General features: G+C 54.5%; 4 protein-coding genes across 4 annotated transcripts in view; 3 read left to right on the top strand and 1 right to left on the bottom strand.

Moving 5' to 3' along the window:
• The window catches only part of XRCC6 (X-ray repair cross complementing 6), a gene marked incomplete at both ends in the record, with an annotated part of 6,908 nt that extends 5,857 nt beyond the window's left edge, over nucleotides 1–1,051 (top strand). Inside the window, one exon of the mRNA XM_082014334.1 lies at nucleotides 1,004–1,051. Within this exon, the coding sequence (XP_081870460.1) occupies nucleotides 1,004–1,051 (48 nt within the window). The remainder of the gene's footprint in view (nucleotides 1–1,003) is intronic.
• A 3,724-nt stretch (nucleotides 1,052–4,775) lies between these two features.
• On the bottom strand, nucleotides 4,776–8,755 carry NAGA (alpha-N-acetylgalactosaminidase; the record flags this gene model as incomplete). The annotated part of the gene is made up of 8 exons (XM_082005409.1): nucleotides 4,776–4,958; nucleotides 5,240–5,383; nucleotides 5,600–5,797; nucleotides 6,261–6,422; nucleotides 7,086–7,180; nucleotides 7,442–7,619; nucleotides 7,767–7,941; nucleotides 8,574–8,755. The coding sequence occupies 8 exons, from the start codon at nucleotides 8,753–8,755 to the stop codon at nucleotides 4,776–4,778; spliced, it is 1,317 nt and encodes a 438-aa protein (XP_081861535.1).
• A 2,580-nt stretch (nucleotides 8,756–11,335) lies between these two features.
• On the top strand, nucleotides 11,336–12,151 carry PHETA2 (PH domain containing endocytic trafficking adaptor 2; the record flags this gene model as incomplete). Its single annotated transcript, XM_082014350.1, has 1 exon — nucleotides 11,336–12,151. The coding sequence occupies one exon, from the start codon at nucleotides 11,336–11,338 to the stop codon at nucleotides 12,149–12,151; it is 816 nt and encodes a 271-aa protein (XP_081870476.1).
• Nucleotides 12,152–16,659: 4,508 nt separating this feature from the next.
• Nucleotides 16,660–18,561, top strand: SMDT1 (single-pass membrane protein with aspartate rich tail 1; the record flags this gene model as incomplete). Its single annotated transcript, XM_082006904.1, has 3 exons — nucleotides 16,660–16,815; nucleotides 17,378–17,518; nucleotides 18,407–18,561. 2 exons carry the CDS (start codon nucleotides 16,660–16,662, stop codon nucleotides 17,513–17,515), a joined length of 294 nt encoding a protein of 97 aa, XP_081863030.1. The 3' UTR covers nucleotides 17,516–17,518; nucleotides 18,407–18,561.
• Between the last annotated feature and the right edge of the window lie 676 nt (nucleotides 18,562–19,237).

The raw sequence follows: 19,237 nt of genomic DNA, 5'->3' as shown, positions 1-19,237 counted from the left end.
TCTTTGGACCTTTGTTGACTCCTCAAAAGACTTATGGCTGGAGAGAAGGCTCTGGGGCTGGGGCCGCTAACTAAGGCATGTAAGATGAACGTATCCTATACTTCCTTCTCCTTCCTTTCCAGGGAGCAATAAGGCCACGGAAGCCTCTTCTAGTGCTTATTACAACCCTGCCAACCCACACAATGTCTACATGCCCATGGTGAGTGCTGTTGTGGTCTGCGTGAGCCTGCTCCCTCTTCTGTCACTAATAGAGTGGTTTGCTTTCCTAGCAAAGTGTAGTGTGCCTTCATTTTGAAAATGCACATAAAGTATGCGTTTTCCTGGGAGGTGTGGATGAAGGCTTGTTAAATCCTCAATCAGGAAAAGAGGAGGGCCTTAAGATTCATCCAGTGACAGCAGTTCAGTACTTGTCTTACTCTTAGAGGCACAAAAAATTTGTATGGGCACAAAGAACACACAGGGCTCTGCTTCTGTGGTGCCTGAGAGTGGGGAGAGTTAAAGAGCAGGTCAGTTAAGGATGAGAGCATGTGGGTTTTGTTTTGTTGTTCTGGGCTGTGAGGAGACAGGGAGGTCTCTTACAGTTCAGTGGCAGCTGGTAGGTGGGCTGTAGGCTACATCTAGTATGTGACAGCCAGTCTCCCTGTGCCCTTCGCTGCCTTGCGTGGCTCTGTGGTGGGCTGGAGACTGATGGAGCAGCAAAGCTGGCCCTCAGCCCAGGGGCTTGTTGTCTGCTCAGTCGGAGCTATGAACATCAACAGAGACAGTCTAAGTGCTGGAAGTGAAGGGAGGATGGGGATTAAAACAGATTAAATGGTCTATTTGCAATAGACCATTTGTTACCTGTTTTTGAGGGGACATTCACTAGAAACGTTAAGGGAGGTAGCATGTGTTCTGGAGCACAAGTGATACTACAGTGATGAAATGACAGCGTAAAACACAGCACCTGTCTCTGTCTTATAGCTTACTGAAGAGCAGTCATTGACTCTACTGTATCTCCTTCCAGGATCAGCCACCTCCTTATGCACCTCCTGAGGATAAGAAGAACAACTAACAGAAGGAAATTGCAACCAGCCTCCCACACTTTCTCCCTGAAGACAATTTGGCTGTAACTGCCCCTCGGGTTAGCATATCTCTAGGTCTCCCTGTGTATATATACAATATATGTAGTGCTGGGCAGCTGAGCACCTGCCCTCCTTAAACATTAAGTCGGTGGCAATACAAGGTGAAACAACAGCACTTTCCTGCTTATTTGCTTTATCTCATGGGGTCGAAGCACTAACCTTTTGCTCTGCCATTGGCTTGAGGAGAGAGATGGACTTCTTAAACCACCAGTAGACCGTATCACTAATCTAGGACTAAAATATGAAGGCTCTGGGATCTTGGAGTAAAACTACTTGGAATGCCAAACTGTTGACTACTTCTGAAGCACCATCCAAGGGGAAAGGCATAGAGAGCCACGAGGTTCCTTGCATAAGCCCTTGGGTGACCCAGAAAAGTGTTAAATTTCCTTAAATTCTGGCACAGCTCAGCGTGAGATGGGACTCTGGAAATCCTGTATTGTGCTGGAACCGTGTGTTTCTTGTCCTGGACTAACAGTCACGGGGTGATGAACTTGGGAAGCACATCCTAAGAGACATTGAAGCATTTTGCTATGCCAGAGGGAAGGTTATGGGCCCCAGTCAGCCTGCCTTTGTAGACATTGAATAGAAAAGCAAACGAAGTGTGCTGCAGGGCAGTGAGCTGATACTGGTAGGCATGCGAAGCAGTCTTCCTTTCCCTCTCCTAGAAGCAGGTCCCGTATCTGTGCAATGATCCTGTGTCAAGCAGCCATTCTTCAAGCGTAATGGAGTCAAGTGCTGCGTGGGAGGCTGCTTGCCTTGGAGCAAAATACGCTATGTTAGGAAGATGACCTGGTACTAGGCTTGTCAGGAGACAGGTCCAGCAGCCCTGGCTCCCTCTGCTGAGCAAGCTGGTGCTGTGTGCTGGTTCCACAGGGCAAAACTGGCCTTTTCCTTCAGCTGCAGCAGCCAGGGCGTGTGTGCCCACATCTGAGCAACGTGGGCGAGTGGGCACCTTCATACCAGAGTTGGGTTGTGTAGGGGTGCGGTGCCCCAGCTGTCTGGTGTGGATGTTACTAATGTTCCGCGCTCTTGCAGAGACTCTGGCTGCTCCGCCACAACCTTTCCTTCTTCCCTAGGACATAGTGCCATTAAGCCTGCTCTGAAGAGAATCTCTCTAGTCTGGTGGAGACCCTTGTTATCCTTTACATATCGGGTGATTGTACTTCTTCCTACAGCCTTCCTGCCTTCACAGTGAAGGGGAAGGAGTATTTTCCCTTACTTCCCTGCGTGCCAGGGCTCTCCTGTAAGTCAGGCTTGCATGACTTGCAGGTGTGAATTCCTACAGTAGTCCTGCATAGGGGGAGTACATTTCCTTATCTATAAACACCATTTAAGTCTTGAGTTAGAGATATTCCAATAACTCTGTATTTAAAAAAAAAAAAATCAACCATGAATGTTTGTAACTTTTGAATTGCACTTTAATACAAGAGTGTTGATACCTTTAGCTGCCTGTTCACTGTTGTGTGCATGTTGTGTTGACCTTCATTCCTGCCTACTGCCCAGAAGGCTGGAACAAACAACAACCACTGGTTGTGTTTTCTGGGATGGGCTGTGGGCCAGTCCTCCTCTCTCCCTGGTGCATGGCTAAGCTGGATCTGGAATCAAGTAACTGGTGGGAGGGAAGGTGGGACTCATTCTTTTGCTGCCTGGGGAAGGTGGAAGGCTTATTTGTGCCTTTGCTCTCACCCAGATCTCCAAAACTGGCACATGTTTGCTCATGTCCTTGAGGCAGGCACAACACTGCAGGCGCAGTGTTGCCACCCCACCACTCACCAAGGCTGTATTTTAGCAGCTTTCCTGTGTACATTTACTGCCTGTCTTTAGGCTACAGGAAGACCTGTCTTTAAGAGGAACTCCTTGCTAGCCAATTTTTTTCCAGGGAGGGGAAAAATAAATACATGGTAAAGAAAAATGGCACTTAACTGTGGACTGTAAAATCTGTCTCCCCTTGTGTCAAGGAAAGCCAGTGCCCTGCTGGACATGATGTAACTACTGGAAAGCTGTTTCCTACCCTGTATCAGTCCAGTCTCTGACAGGAAACCAGTTCTATTTCTTAGCAGAGTTGTTCCTGTTTTGAGGTAATGACCCTGTAATCCTACATTAACAAGTAGCTACAGCTAGCAACGCTGAATAAACAAACGGAGAACCTGTGACCTGCTTCCCCTTTATTTCAATTAATTTGTCTCAATCACTCCCCAAGAACAAAGCCAGCTCCTGTACACAGAGATGAAGTGTGCTCATCCTTTCCTGCAAGCATCGTGTTCAGTATCTCGCCGCTGCGCTCAAGTTTCTGGAAGTAGAATCAGCCATTTGATCCTGCAGGAACCGGTGTGGGTGCCCAACCCTGCTTCATCATCTGAATAGAAAAGAACTTTTTTTCCATTTGGCTACTAAAATGTCCTATTTCCCTGGTCTGAGGCTTAATTTTGTCAGTCTCCCTGGGCTACAGTGTTCAGGGGCAATCTTCATGAACGCTGCACCCCTCTCCAGGACAGTGGGAGTGGGACACATCTTGCCTAAAACTCCTCCGTAGGCTGTACGCTGTACGAAAGTGAATCAGTTGAGGGCTCTAGAGTCTGTCCTGCCGCCCACTTCTAGTTTATTAGTGCAGGCTTCTCCTCAGGATGGTGCTGTGGATGTAGCTGCCCTTGGGGGGAGAAGCCTTTGCCTGAGAAGCTCTAAGTGTTCAGCTGGCTGGAGGAGGGCCTGAGCCCCCTTTTAGCAGGAATTTCCTGCTAGAGCAAGAACAGGATGCAGCTTGCAGCTTGGAGGCACCTGTGACCCCCTCCCAAGTCAAAAGATGATCTCAACTGATCAGCATCAGCATTTTTCTGACACCAGTCACGCAAAGCACACTACGGCTCTGCAGATTTTGGTGCTGTACCACAGCAAGGCTGCTGGGATTGGGCATGGCCAAGGGAGGTTTTTGCTCTACTCTGCTGTAAACTGATAGCAGATGGACTTTAATACAATGCCAGCCTGCATGCTAGGCTGGAGTAGCGCTGGCCTCCAGGCCCCTGGCAGCAGGATCAGGCCTGCAAGCAACACGTCTCTGGACAGGACCATCACACCTCCAGGAGCTCTTGGTCCTGGGGAGGGTACATGGGAAGGGTGCAGCCCTATTGACAGCCGCTTATTCTAAGCCAAGCTGATTGTAGCAGAGGAAAGAAGGTGTCCGGGTCTCATGCTCGAGGCTAATGCCATCACACACGTGGCAGGGTGGAAGAGGGTGTCACCACCCCAGAAGATTCTAAAGGATCCAAGGCCTTTCTCCAGGCATAGTTCAAACAGCCCCTGCAGCGGTCAGTGGTACTTGGTTCAAAGCAGTAAAGTGCTCGGGTTGTTGTAGTAAAAGTGTCAGAGTTGACAAATTCCAACAGTGGCTGGACTCTGCTTGTATGGCATCTTCCACAGGAGGATCTCAAAGGGCTTTGCAATCACCAAGGAATCATGCTTTGCACACCCTTAGGAGGTGGGTAACAGGAATTCCTGCTTTACGCAGGCTGACATCATCAAGCTGGTACCAGAGGAATGACCTGACGATCACACCCCAGCGCTGCTGGGCATGCTGGCAAAAGACACTTGTGAAGAGCTCCGTGTCCCAGGCTCTCGCAGCTCACCCCAGCACTGACCCACACCCCCACCACAGCCTTGTCACAGGAGGACCGGGGGAAAATCCCCACCGGTGGCTTGCTGTCTGACAACGTGCCAGGGCTGTGCTGGGAGCGCCACGGGATAGAGATACCACATCACCACCCCCGAGGGGTCAATAACGACTGAGAAGCTATCTTCTGTCTTTAAGCCACTGATGATCTTCCCGCTGTACACATCTTGTACCTGGAAAGAGAGAGATGATGGCTACTAGGACCTTCCATCTTGAGGCCCAAATATAGCCACTGACAGCCCCAGCCCAAGTTGGCCATGCGCATGGGGGAAGGGGGCACAGCAGCAGGCAGCAGGAGGGTGATCCAATGGGCAGCTGCCCCTTCATCCTGGGCGCAGGGAGTGGGAGTTCTTCCCTCCCCAAAACACACAGGGTTTCAATGGGGGGAGCTGCAAAGAAGGAGATCCAGGTGCTGTGGGGCTGCCCCACCATGCAGCGCACCAGTGGGGCTCACCTCATACATGGTGTCCTCAGGGAAGTGGAGCTTGGCCAGGCTGGTGGTGTAGAGGAAAGGCATATCTGTCCTCCGGCTGAAGAAGACAAGGGCGCTGGCAGCCTGGGACAGCGGGCGCAGGAACACCTCAATGTGGGATTTCTCCTGGGGGTGGGGACAGGTGGGTGAGGCAGAGCTGCCGGGACCAGCACTGGCCCATAACTTCCTGACCTCACCCTGCAGGTCTGATATGCCAGTAGGCCCCCAGCTCCCACAGCTCTCCTGCTCATGTCTCTCTGCATCGCTTCCCTTTCTCTCCTTATTGTGACACCTTGTGCTGCTCCTGCCTGCTCTCCCAAATGCATCCGCCTTCCCCCTAACCTTGACAATCCTCCGCCCCTGGATTCCCAGGGGGTCCTGGTTGATCTGGATCATCAGGCGGTTCTGCAGGATCTCCTTGGCGCTCGGGGAGATGGTGCGGAGGTCTGTGGACATGAGGAGCGGGGCTGCCATCACCGTCCACAAGGCCATTTGGGAGCGTGACTGCTCGTAGCTAAGGCCAAAGTTTCCAATGATGAGCTGGAGGGGAGAGGGGGAAAAGATGAGAGAGGCAGAAAAGGGTTAGAAACTGGTCTGCTTGCCACACTGGGTGATGCTGCAGCTTGCTGTGGGGGGAGCATGCATGGGAAACCTCACACACGCTTCTTGAGCAGCTGGGAGATCCCAACCCTGTGAGGTGCTAAGCCACCAGCACATGTTCAAACGCACTCAGTAAGACTCTTTGCTTCACCACTATCCCCCCTCAGGCTGTGCAGGGAAGGACAAGGACACCTGGACAACAGGACCAGTATGCTCGAGTGGTGAAGGGTTTGTTGCAGCCACAGGCTTTTCCCACAGCTTAGCCAAGGGCAACCGAGCTTTGCCTCTTTGCGGCAACAGGGCTCCTGCTCCTGGTGCTCTTTCTTCGCCCTGCACCTAGAAGGGGTTCCCCGGAGACCGCCCATCCCTGGCCAGGGTCAGTGCACCCAGCACCCAGCCGCACCATGTCTGGGTCATTCCAATGGCCAGGGCCAGCCGCCGGCTGCAGCACATCCTGGTTTGCAGAGAACCAGTCCAGGATGGAAAGCACGCTGTCCCAGGAGTCCTGGATGTCGTCGTAATTACGCCACAGGTTGCAGACCTCTGCCAGGATGGTGTAGTTCACCTAGAGTGGAGCACAGGGTCAGGCAGGAGGGAGAAAGGATTGGGTCTGCAAGCTGGGGGAGAAGGGGCAGCCAGACTTGTTACGAGCTGCAGCATCCAGAAGATGTTTGGTGTTTGCAAAGCACAGGGATATGGACAAGGGCAACATCATGTAACGAAGGAGGAAAGAGTCATACCCCAGTATGACTGGGCACATCCCAGTATGATAGGATGTCTGGCAAAACAACCACAGAGGTCATGGGGAAATATGATCAGCTGCAAGAATAAGGGCAGCTTGGGATTGACTCAGAAGGTGGAAGAGGAAATAAACAAACGCACTCAATTCTCAAGAAACATTACTAGGAGGAATATTCTATTTCAAGCACTTAAATCAAACAGGACCCGTCTCAGAAGAACAGACTGTCAGGATCAACCCCATACTGGCTGAGTGGTGTGGACAAGGCACGCCCCTGGGCCTTCTTCCCTCAAACTCCATCTCCTAGCCATGCTGGCAACCCCAAGTATCCCCAGATGTCTGGCAGAGAGGCCACGTCCCCTCTGCAGCCCCATCCTACCAGGGACGGAGCAGTAAGTGGGGTGTAGCACCCAGCTCCTGCAGCTCCAACAAGAGCTCCCCCAGGGCACAGGGGACACAGGAACAGCCACCAGACAGGACAACCCTCACCTTGGGGGGGAGCCCCCCCTGGTATGCCGGCCAGCTGCAGGAGTAGACGATGGGGCGGCCTGTGGCGTTCAAGGCCCTCGCCATTTCTGGGTAGCCTTAGGGAGAGAAGACAAATGGTGAAGGAGACGGCTGGCAGCAGCCTGCATCTCAGCCCATCCAGCCAGGGGGACCCCAGACCAGCCTGGCCTCCTGCCTTACACCGGCTCCAAAGCACCCAAACCTCCTCCTCTTTGCCCAAGAGCTGCAACAGGAGATGCGAGGGAAGAACCAAAGCCGGCCATGCGTTTCTGCAGATGCCAAACCACCCTGACCAAAGCAGTGAGGGGAGGAACACCAGCTGGCTGGGGAGTCTTTACCCTCCGCCTGCTCCTCTCCTGACGAGTAGCACCCATCCAGCTTCAGCATGTCCACACCCCACTCCGCAAAGGTCTGGGCGTCCTGCTCCACACGGTCCAGCGTGGTGCCTGGGTAGCCCCCGCAGGTGAGGGTGCCCAGGTCGCCGTAAATGCCCAGCTTCAGGCCCCGGGCATGGACCTGCGAGGAGAGGAGAGCTGCAAGGAGGGAACACAGGGGCTCTGAGGTGCCTCCCAGGGACCACCCTCCTCCATCCCCTCCCAGCCGCCCCCCCATGGAGGCATGGGGACACAGAGACGCCCCTCACCATCCCCAGCAGGCACTCACGTAGTCAGCCACAGCCTTAATCCCCTTGGGAAACCTCTCGGGGTCAGGAACCAGCCGTCCTGCTGCATCCCGCTGCTTGGCTGACCAGCAGTCATCGATGTTGATGTACTCGTAGCCCAGCTCCCTCCAGCCGTCCTCTGCCAGGCGGTCTGCCATCTCGAAGAAGAGTGTCTCACTGTGGGTCAGGGGGGATGGGGATGTGGCAGGCTGAGCCCCGGTGCCCTCCACGCCCCACCAGCTGCAGGCAGCCAGCAGGACTGCGGGGCTAAAAAGGGCTCTGGAGGGTCGGTCACTGCAGGGCTGGCCTGTGCCATACAGGAAGGTCCCCAAGGCTCCTATTTAAACCCCATTCATTGATCTCAGCGAGAGGAAGCATTTCCCCAACACTCCACAAAGCCGGGCCACATCCTTCAGCGCCGGGGGCTCTCCAGCCCCGGCACCAGGGCGGCCTGCGCCCCCCGCCTCCCACGCACGGTGCTCCCCGAGATCCCGCCGCTGCAGGGCTCGTCCCGGGGACGCAAACGGTGCCAGAGCCGTCCCGGGCCTGATGTCCGCCCGACCTGCTCCTCCTCCCTCCTCTGGCCCGGCATCGCAGCGCCCGGACACCGGCCCGGGGTTTCCGAACAGGGCAGGGGCACCCGGGACAAGTCCTCCCTGCAGCGAGGTCGGGGTACCGTGCCTGGGGGGTGGGGGTGTGGGGGGGTGTTGCTGCACCCCGGAGAGGGTGGTGAAGGGGTGGGTACGACGAGCCCCTCCTTGGCAGAGAGAGCCCAGGGGGCTCCCGCCGCCGCTCCCCGCCCCGCTGACCTGATGCAGTTGCGCGGGTCCGCCCGGCAGTCCACGTTGCAGCGGAACCGCTCCCAGGCCAGCCAGCCCATGGGGGGGGTGCGCGCCAGCCCGTTCTCTAGGCCCAGGGCGGGCAGCGCCAGGGCCAGGGCCAAGGCCAAGGCCAGGCCCAGGGCCAACCCGCTCAGCACCGCCGCCCCCATCGTCCCCGCCGCTGCCGGAGCACGGAGCGCCCCGCCCCGCCTCTCCCCGCCCCGGCGCGGCCCGGCCCGGCCCCGCTCACATGACGCCGCCGCACAACCCGCCCGCGCGCCCCGCCCGGCCCCCAGCCCCGCCGGGATCGCACCCCCTTACTGCTGCACCCCACGGCCGTTGCATCGTACGGGTGCTGCGCCCAGCAGCCGTGGCACCCCATTGGCATCGCCCGCCTGTGCTGCTGCACCCCTCAGTGACTGACCCATTGAACCCGCCCTGCAATTACACCCATTGCTGCTGCACCCCACAGCTGCCCCACCCCATCAGTACTGCACCCCATCAGCACTGCACCGTGGCGGTATTGCACCCCACTGGCATTGCACCCCACTGCTGCTGCACCCCATAGCTCTTGCACCCTGTCAGTGTTGCACGCCAGTGGCATCGCACCCTACTGCAGCTGCACCCCATAACTGGCACCCTACTAGCATTGCACGCCGTCCGTAATGCACCCCACGGCTGTTGCACCCCATTGGGGTTGCACCCCACTGCTGCTGCACCCCACCACCGCTGCACCCCACCATCGCCGCACCCCAACAGTGACACTGGGAGGTGGAACCCCAGGGCTACCCCAAGGGGTGTCGGGCGGCAGAAAGCAGATCCGCGCAGACTGCGCTGCCCCGCCGGCCGCCCCCGCCGCCTCCCCCTCTGCCGCCTGCGGGGCGGTGCTGCCGGCGCGGCGGGACGGCGCCGGCGGCCGCAGGAGCCCTCCCCCGCCGGGCCGCGGCCGGCCTCCGGCCGCCCCGCGCCGCCGCGCCGGAGCGCCGCCGAGCAGGACGGGTCCGAGGTGAGCCTGGCCGGGGCCCGCGGTCCCACCGCGGGGGCGAGGCGCTGGGCAAGGGCCGGGGGGCGGTGGGGCCGAGCCGGCGGCGGGTCGAGAACGGGCGGCGGAGCCGAGCCGGGCCGCGGGGATCCGCAGGCCCACGGCAGACACACACAGAGACACGCACACAAAGACATGCACACAAAGACACGCAGCCCAGCTGCACACGCGTGCACACACACACACACAAAGAGACACAGCCCAGCACTGCACACACACACACAAAGACGCAGAACCCAGCATTGCACACACAGGCGCTCACAGACACACACACAAAGACACAGAGCCCAGCGTTGCACGCGCACACACACACCACCCACTCAGACCACGGGACTCCACAGCCCACTCATGTCAGGGCTAGCGTGGGCCACCCCGGCTGTCCTCAGCCCAAACGTGCAAGGCTGGAGATTCCTCAGGGTGCTGCGCTGGGGGCAAAGCAGCCCCCGGGGAAGGGCGCTTCCTTACATCTGATGGGATTTTTGTCCATTTTCCAACTGGGGGCCGTGCCCCTTATCCTCAGCCCTGCCCCACAAGCCCTGATGGAGGAGAAGGGCTCCAGGAGGGATGCTGGAGGTTACTCAGCAGTGGGGAGCTTACACCACCCAGATCTGGCTGGGGAGTGGCAGCTGTGGTTTGTTTTCTGCTTATTTCTTTATGCTGAGTTTTGGCGCTCGGACATCCCTTTGGAGTTCTAGAAGCGCAAAGGCTGCGCTCGCTGTGACCTTCTGTGGGACCTGCCGGCTTGCCGAGTCGCTTGTTGCAGGGCCTCCACAGATGCTGCAGGGACCGGCTTCTCCAAAAGTGCTTTTTTTTTTTTTTTTTTTTTTTAATGAAATCAAAACAAACCCACAGGAGCGCTGGCTTGAGCTGGGATGGGACTCGGGCTTTGAAGCCAATGCAAGTACCCCTGCTTTCCCCACCCTGGTTTCCAGAGCCACCCACCTGTGGTGCCCAGCGCTGGCTGCTCCTGTGCACTGGAGGGCCCCGGCTTTCTGGGGTGGGAGTGATGCAGCTCTTTGTTCTTTCAGTCCCAAGCTGTTTTGGTTTGTGACTCCCTCTCTGCCACTTTTCCTCTGACCAGGGATGGGGCTCGGCACGGTGAAGCTTCAGAGGCCCTCGGCAAGGGAGCAGCCCACCCAAGGAAGACGGCAAGGGGTTGCGGTCTGACCCACACAGCCGGTATGGCTCCTTACACCCCGACGCTGGTTAACCTGCCGGGGCTGGGGGTGCTGCTGCTAGGAGCGCTGGTGGGGCCAGGGGGTCCTGTGTGGAGATGGGGAACGGGTGCTCAAAGGGAGGTCCCAGAGCCCTTGTGTCTGAAAATGTCCTCCTTGTCCTGCCCTATAATAGAGGGGAGAGCGAAACGCATGTCTTGCAGGCACAGAGGCAAATTTCTTTGATTAAAAACCCAGCAAAGTAGGTCACTTGTGGAATAAGAAACGAAGCAGCAGTGTTGTCATCCCTGGAGAAGGCAGGTGTCTTGGTGGCGGGGCTCTGGTGATGACCTCCTCTCTGCAGCAGCGAGGAACCAGCCCGCCAATTGCAGGGGTACTTGCTGGGTGGGACGCCGTCCTGCAGCGCTGGCCGCTGGAGTCAGGGCTGCTTTTCCCTGCAGCAGGCTCGGGGCAGGATGAGGCTTCTCCTGGCAGGGCCGGTGAGGTGACTTCATCCTGAGCTGACTTCTTCTCCCTCTCTTCCAGGTGGGGCGATGAAGCTGAACGAGCGAAGCGTGGCCCACTACGCCACCTGTGACTCACCCGCCGACCATGCTGGCTTCCTCCGCAAGCGGGTAGAGCGGCACCACCACCATGCCCACCACCACCACGCCACCTCCTACCAGCGCCGCTGGTTCGTTCTCAAGGGCAACCTCCTCTTCTACTTCGAGGAGCGGGAAAGCCGGGAGCCTGTGGGGCTGGTGGTGCTGGAAGGCTGCACTGTGGAGCTGTGTGAGGCCGCCGAGGAGTTTGCCTTCGCCATCCGCTTCGATGATGCTGGTGCCAGGGCTTACGTGCTGGTGGCCGACGGGCAGGCTGCCATGGAGGCCTGGGTGAAGGCACTCTCACGGGCCAGCTTCGACTACATGCGGCTGGTGGTGAGGGAGCTGGAGAAGCAGCTGGAGGAGGCCTGCAAGAGCTTGGCTGCTTGCCGCAAATCTCCACGGAGGTCCTCCTCCTCCAGCAGGAAGAGGCACCTCTCCAACCCTGCCTTGCTGCCTCTCCAGGAGAAGCCCACCGTCCTGGAGAATGGTTACTCCACGTGGGGCAGCAGTGGTGGCATCCCCGGGGGGGCTGCCTGCCCCGACTATGATGGTGGGCACGCAAAGCCCCCACCCCTGCCTCCACGCCGGCGGTCGGCTGCTGGCAGTGCTGTGGGGTCCCCAGCACCTGGCCTCTCGCCAGCCATGCCAGAGAGCCCTGTGTCACCGGAGACAGCATGCTTCTCCAAGCTGCATAGCTGGTATGGGCAGGAGATCGTGGTGCTGAGACGGGAGTGGCAGGAGAGGCAGAAGATGGGACACCCATGACCAGGGGCACGAGCCACTGGCCAGCCGATGCCTGGCAGCCCGTCTCCCACGCGGGAACAGCGAAGCGAGCGATGCTGCTTGCCCCCTGCCCTGGTCAGTGGCTGAGTGTGCGGTGTGTGTGTGCTTCACGGGGTGTGCAGGAGGGACCCGGGTCTTCCCCAAACCTCACATTTCATTGCCATGAGACTTTATACAGCTGGAGACTGTGTAACACCAAGGAAGCCACCTTTGAACTCTTCCTCCGCTGGTGATACGAGGTGTGGAGGGGGCCCACATTGGCACGTATGCCACTCACCCAGTGGGCTTGGCCTCTTGCCATCCTGGCGTGGTGGATGCTCTGAGTGCTTCATCACCCTCCTCTCCTTCACCACTTCTTTTGGTTTTGTTTCTCAGCGTGGAAGTTTGCACAGGTCTTGCACCAAAGTCCTTCTGCCTTTGCTCTTTCGCCACAGATAAGGCTGGGCTTTTATGAAATGCCTCCAGTGGGCCACTGGCCTTGGTGGGTACCTCCAGCCTTGTGCCTCTCTTGCGACAGGACATGTGTGAGCCACTGCGGCTGTGGCTGGTCCAGCAGCCGGGGTAATGAATACTGGGCTCTTGCATCATCTTTTTTTTTTTTTACTTTCATCTGCACTAATGCTCCTCCATGCTAAATCCATTGGGATGTGGTTTTCACAGGCTTGCATTTGTCTCTTTGCGTGCCTCTTTGCATGCCTGAGCTCTGCAGTGAGGCTGAAATGGAGACACCAAGCCTGGTCTGAAGCAACAGTGAGGACCAGGAGCTCCTCAGGGCTGCTCTGGACTCTGTCAAATGGTAGCCAAGCCTGTGAATATCTCTGGCTCAAGCCTTCCCTGTTCCAAAACAGGGATGCTAAAGCCTCTTTGCTTGGTCAGGGGTGAATTTCTCAGCCGCCGCGCAGACTGTAGCTTTTGCAAAGTGCCATATAGGGCTCAGCTGGCTCATTGGGCAACTTCCCCGAGACGGTGTCCAGAGCTGCACTTTTGCAGGGCCTCTCTCACTGTTGTGGCTCCTGGCAGAGCCGTGCAGAGGAGAAGCTGTGGAAGAGCAGAGAAGAGGAGAGTGCTGGTCCCAGGAAGAGAAGCGAAGGTGTGGGAGTGAGTTACAGGTAGCACTGCCTGCGTGTCAGCAGTGTCTGGACTTGCCCCTCTAGCGTCAAAGCCGTATCGCTGCCTTCTACCAAAGCCAGCACCTGACCTGCTGGTGCTTCCCTCTGATTTCACGTCAGCATCACTCGGCTGATCTCCGTAGCACGTCCCATCCTCCCAGCAGGCGAGGAGGGCTGTGGGAAGGCCTTGACTTTCAGTAGCTCAGAAACCTTGGCCACGAGACAGACGGTACAAGTAGGTGGGTGCTGAGTCCAGGGACTGGAACACCCTGGAGATGGGGTTTATAAATCTTCTCCCTTATCCTCTTGGCAAGGACTGTTTTTCAGAGAAAAAAAAAAAACAAAAACGTGAAGCAGTCTCGTGCTTCCTATCTAACTGTTAAACTTGTTTTTATTGCCCTGTTTTATTAAGTAGCCTTGCTAGGAAAGCAAGAGGCCATTCCAGCTCGTGACTGGTAGGAACCTATTTGCCTTTCTGGAGTTGAATGCACTCAGCTTAATACTTTGCAGTAGCCAGTAGAGATTGCCAATACAGAAATCAAATGACTTCCATTAACTCTTGGTGCCTTTGAAAATACATCTCTGGTAGTTTTGCATGATGACCTTCCAGCCTGCTGCCTAATTATGGCTCGATGGTATATTAGAGGAAATCAGGTCTTAAATCAGATCTTACAAATAGGACTTTCAGCAGTGGGAGTGTAACCTTCACATGCAAGTCATGCAATCCAGTCCTCTCCAGTTCGTGCCTGTATTTCTTCACAGTAAGGATCTTCCAGTTGGGGAGGATTATTTTTGTTCTGCTTTTAAAGAGAAAAAAGTTCAGAAAAAACAGGAGCAGGTGACCATGGGCCAGTGCCCAGGCTCTGTCAGCAGCCCAACTGGCTGTACTGATGGACCAGCTCTGCCTCCCTGCCTGTCGCTTGAAGAGTTCAGTGCTGCAGCATTCCAGCTGGGGACCTGTCCCCTTCCCCGTGCCAGGGCAGCAGCATCAGGGGATGGCACTACCTGGTGCCTCCTCGCTCTGAGTGTGGGCATTTTGGGGCCAGGGTCAGATTTGGCAAGCATTTTTCTGTGGCTGTTTTTTGGGGTTTTTTTAATGTAATACAGAGAGAAGAATATTCCTGATGTCTCAGACTTAGATAAGACAGTTTGACAGTAAAGATTTAACATCCAAAATAAATCAAAATGTAACCGCAGTTCCTACATGATACCCAAGAATTGGGAGTGACTTGAAAGGGAAAATAAATTAACAAAGCTAGTTCTGTCAGAACAGGAACCGAAACAGTATTATTCATTTAAGGACAGTTTCACTTTTAAGAAGCTTAGTTTCTTTTAATAAGCCAGGATTGTGCTAGTAACGCTACTAAAGAGCTTCTATTTAATGCTTCAATCTGTCCCATTCAAATGGCACAATTTCCACGCTACCTGTCTTTGCATTAGCACATATCCCAACTAAATCCTAAATCCTGCAAATGAGGAGCTGCGCTCTGCTTTCTGTTTGATCACATTTGGAGTAATTTTGTGTTTTACTCTGCAATGCCGAGGAGAAAATGGCTGAATCCTGAACAGTATTTGTGCTCAGCCCAGCTCTCCATGCCCGGGCCTTTGCTAGGTCTCTGAAGTGCTGCGTGATGGAGGCTTTGGTGAGGAAGCACTGTCCAAGGCAAGGACGTGCTTGGTCAGGGCTTACTCACCATCCTGCTCATGTAGCAGGGATCGTCCTTTTGTGAGTAAAAAGAGCCATAATTGGAGCCATGCCCATTTATGTATGGGAGTACAGGTTTTTTTTAATGACCACCAGTGCTTGCTTCATTAGGCAGGAAGCACCTCGGTGCTCCGCCACCTCCTCCAAGATGGAGGCTATCAAACCAGCTTGGCTGAGGATCGGTTGTGCTGGCAGCACCTTTGAAGTAGCCCCTGGGCAGATGGTTGGGATTTCAGCTTCCCGAGATTGCACATGCAGCTAGCTAATGGAGCGTCCTCTGCCTGTCTGCAGGCAGACATCATTACAGGAAAAGCAGAGAGTTTTCACTGCACATTGTCCCCAACAGCGAAATAGGACTGATTGCCACATGCTGTTTTTCTCCGGTCGTTCAGGTTTGGACTGTTTCACCTCCCGCCTTCGCTTTTCCTTATTATTTTTTAAAAATAGAAAATGTCTGGGCAGCACAAACAGGTTCCCTAGCAAAGGGGGAGCTGAACACTAAAACTAGGTGGCTACTTTTCTTAAAGTTTTGAAGTAAAATCCTTTTCCAAGAGTTTTCTTTAGCACGATAATGCAAAAGCAATGAGAGAAAAATGCTGGAATCTGAATGCTTGAATTTAAAAGAAATTGAAGACTGAAAGAGGGAGAGGTGATTCTGACATGGCCTTTGTAAGCTGTGCCAAGAAGGGCTCCCAATCCTGCTAAAAGTTAACAAAATCCTTGTATTTTTCTGAGGCTGGGTTTTCAGATTCAGGCCCGTAATGTATTACTTCTGCACATTTATCTTTTTATAAAACTACTATGGTGATGATTTCACTGAATCCAGGTCCTAGCGATGAGTAACCTGAAAAAGTTTTACCTGTGGCCAGTGCTAGCCATTTGTTGGACCTTTGCAACCAAGATCGGGCATTTTCCATTACACTGGCCTACTGCATTAATAGTGCAGTAGCCAATCTTACCCTTAATGGCCTTTTCAGAGAAACTTAAATAACCCCCACTGAAACACATGGGGAACGTGTGGAGTTCCCATGTCAGGGGCATCTTTCACCAGCACCGAGAGTGCTTCATGATCTGCACAATTACCAGGCAGCACTACGAGCACCCTGCGGAAACACCCACCTTCCGAAGTGCTTGTATTTTAGGTAGGCGACGTGTTCTTTTATAAGAGGCGGTTTTGCATGTGCCTTTGTTTTACAGGCAGAACTTGTATTATGCATTTCAAGACATTGTTAACGTTTGTATTTTATGCCGCGAAGCCGAATAAACCGTTGTGATTTGTAGCCCTTGCGCTGCCAATGGAGCCGTGAACCGCCCCCAACACCCGCGGGAAGCGTCTGCGGGGCCTGGCGATTCCCGCCCTGCCTGTTTGCAGGGTCACCCGGGCCGGGTTTCCCACTACCGAGCCTCACCGCGCCCCTCTGGCGGGACGCGATAAAGGCTGCCCGGTTCCTTTCTCCGCCCAGTTGCACCGAGAAACGCCCCACGGCGGGGACTGCAGCCCTAGCCAGGCCCCGATCCTCAGGCCGCAGCTCCGTGAGGCGTAGCCACGCCCCACGCACGCGCAGTGGCATTCTCGCACCTCCCCTTCAAGCCTCGCGAGAGCCGGAGGTCCCGCCGCCTTTGGTGACGCCTCGGCTCGGCCGTTACGGGAGCCGGCTGAGGGGACAGGAGGGAGGATGGCAGCGGCAGGCAGGCGGCTCCTGGCGGCGGTCGCGGCTTACTCAGGGCGAACGGGCTGGGGCGGGCCGCGCCGCAGCCTGGCCGTGCCGCTTATACCCTCCCGTAGCGCCACTGTCACCCGCAGCGGCGCCATTTTGCCTAAGCCGGTTAAGGTAAGTGAGGAGCGAGAGGCTGGAGGCGGCAGCCAATCGCGACCTAACGGATGGCAGCGGTGGCCAATCATTGCGGGCACATTTGCTGTGGGTGGGGCAGTGGGAGTGAATGACAGGGTCTAGGCTAATGAGCGGAGCGGCCGTGGGCGGGGAGGGAATGCGGAAGCGCTCGCCAGCGGGAGGGTGAAGGGAGCGGCCCTGAGGGTTCGGGGCGGGCCTGGGCCCGGCCTGTTTTCCCCGAGAGGGGCGATGCTGGCCCGGAGGTGCTTCCAGCGCCGCAAGGAGATAAACACCCGCCTGTGCGCAGCCGTTTCTCACCGGCAACGGCTCTCCCTCCCTAAGCCACTAGTGTTCCTTGCCCCGAGCTCCCCGCGTGTTTTTCCTCTCCCGGGGTCGGGGTTTTTATACGAGAACGCGATGCGGTGACTGCGAGTCCGGCCCTAGGGACGGCAATCCGGTCTTCTCCCGGGACCTCTGCCGCTTGTGGAGCGGGGAGAACGTGAGTTCAGCCACGGTGCAACTTGCCGGTAAAGATCAATCTTTTCCAACTGACTCCTTGCAGACGCCCTTCGGCCTCCTCAGAGTATTCAGCGTTGTGATCCCTTTCCTGTATGTCGGGACTCAGATCAGTAAGAACTTTGCAGCCCTACTTGAAGAACATGATATTTTTGTCCCAGAGGATGATGACGATGATGATTAAAGGGTATGTCATTAGCATCACCAGCAATCTAATTATTTGTGCTTCCCATTTGGCTTGGGGCAGGGAGGAGAATCTGGGAAATACAGACAGCAGCAGCTTTGAAAGATGCATTTGCAGTTAAACACACAGTAAATACACCTGCAGCTGTATTGCCTTTGGCTATTAACTTTTCAGTTCCTTTATACTGGAGTAGGCCAGACTGGTAGCTGAATGTGAGATACGTTTGTCAGAGATCGTAATAAACTGATCATGTTTTAGGTCTTGTAATTTGAATCAGAAATAAAAATAAACTGTAGTCAGCAAAGGTCTATACTGCAGACAGAAAAGGACTTCAGTGATATTACACGTTTACCTGTTTAAAAGTCTTCTGCTAACTGACAGAATGGGTATTTTAAAAGAGAATTAAATTCTGATATAGAGGTGAACTGTGTGAGAGAACTCCAGAACCCATCAGAACAAACTGTCCGGTGGGTGTTACAACACTGATCTCTGGAGTAGTTGGACCATTCAGACTCATCAGATAAAGGTGAATTATTTCTGCTCTTCCTTTAACTACACTACACTACGCTTCCCTCCATTTCATGTTATTCCATTTGGCTTGCCCTTGTGTAAAGACTTGAGTTTGGGTGTATTTCTTTATAGAACAAAGAAGTTGTTGTAAATAGTGTTGTTTTGTGATCAGTTTGGTGGATGTATTCCATTTGATAAAGGGATTTTCCAGCATGTACTGTGCTGTTAAAAACAGAGAATGAAGAGGTTGTAAAAACTGCAATGGCCTGTTACAAACTCCTTTTATGTAACACCCTACTGTGTGTGGTTCGCAGGGAGGGTATGGACTGGAGCTCAGTACAGTATTATCTGAAGAGTAATAGCTTATTATTCTGTTTGCAGAACTGTAATGGAAGATCAGAAGGGAGGAAACCATTGACAAAGTGATGGTTCCAACATCTGTCACCTGTGTTTTGTCCTTCCTAAATGGGACAGGGGGCTCTGTATCCCCTTTGCCAGTGAGTGTCCTGTGTGTGCCTGTATGATGGAAGCCTGTATGTAGATCAGGGTTGAAGGAAGTGCTTGATAGGCCCTGCATCCTTGCACACACACTCTCCTCATCAAGGACTGCTTGGGATTCCTTTTATTAGCAACATGGGAAGCAATTAAAGATCAAGAGATTGATGTGTATGACTTTGGTCTTGTGTTTTTATAGATTATGTGCCTATGATCTAGCATTTCTATATAATCTTTCTACCTTCATATGTCTGTTTTGGTGAGGAGGCTCTCTTCATATTTCTTTCCTCTTCTGAGTCCTTTCTGTAATTCAGTGCTAACGTGCAGTACACAACAGGACTCCTCGAGGAAGCAGCAGCCTCAGAACACAGCCCCATTAAACAAATGGGGTACATATTGACACTGGCACTGCACTTCAAATAATGTTGATTCACAACCCAGCACTCTGCAGGTGTGTCTGATGGAGACTGTATCATTAATTTCACTCCACTGGGGATTAAATACAATATTATCATTGCATAGTTAAAGTTCTGAGAAGGTTAAGATCATAAGTGACAAACTAACTCAGGTGATGTGTTTTATAGCATTTCATCTAGGAACAGTAAAGCTATCTGAATGCTATGGCTCTAAGTACCTTAGTAATTCCTAGGTAACTCAGTCCTTCCTTCTGTATAAGCCCTAATACATTTATTTTCTTACCGTGTAGAAACTTCAGCT

The sequence above is a fragment of the Phaethon aethereus genome (assembly GCF_964289735.1).
Source record: "Phaethon aethereus genome assembly, chromosome: 1".
NCBI lineage: Eukaryota > Metazoa > Chordata > Aves > Phaethontiformes > Phaethontidae > Phaethon > Phaethon aethereus.
Note: the sequence above shows the minus strand (reverse complement) of the source record. Positions and strands in the feature narration are given on the sequence as shown.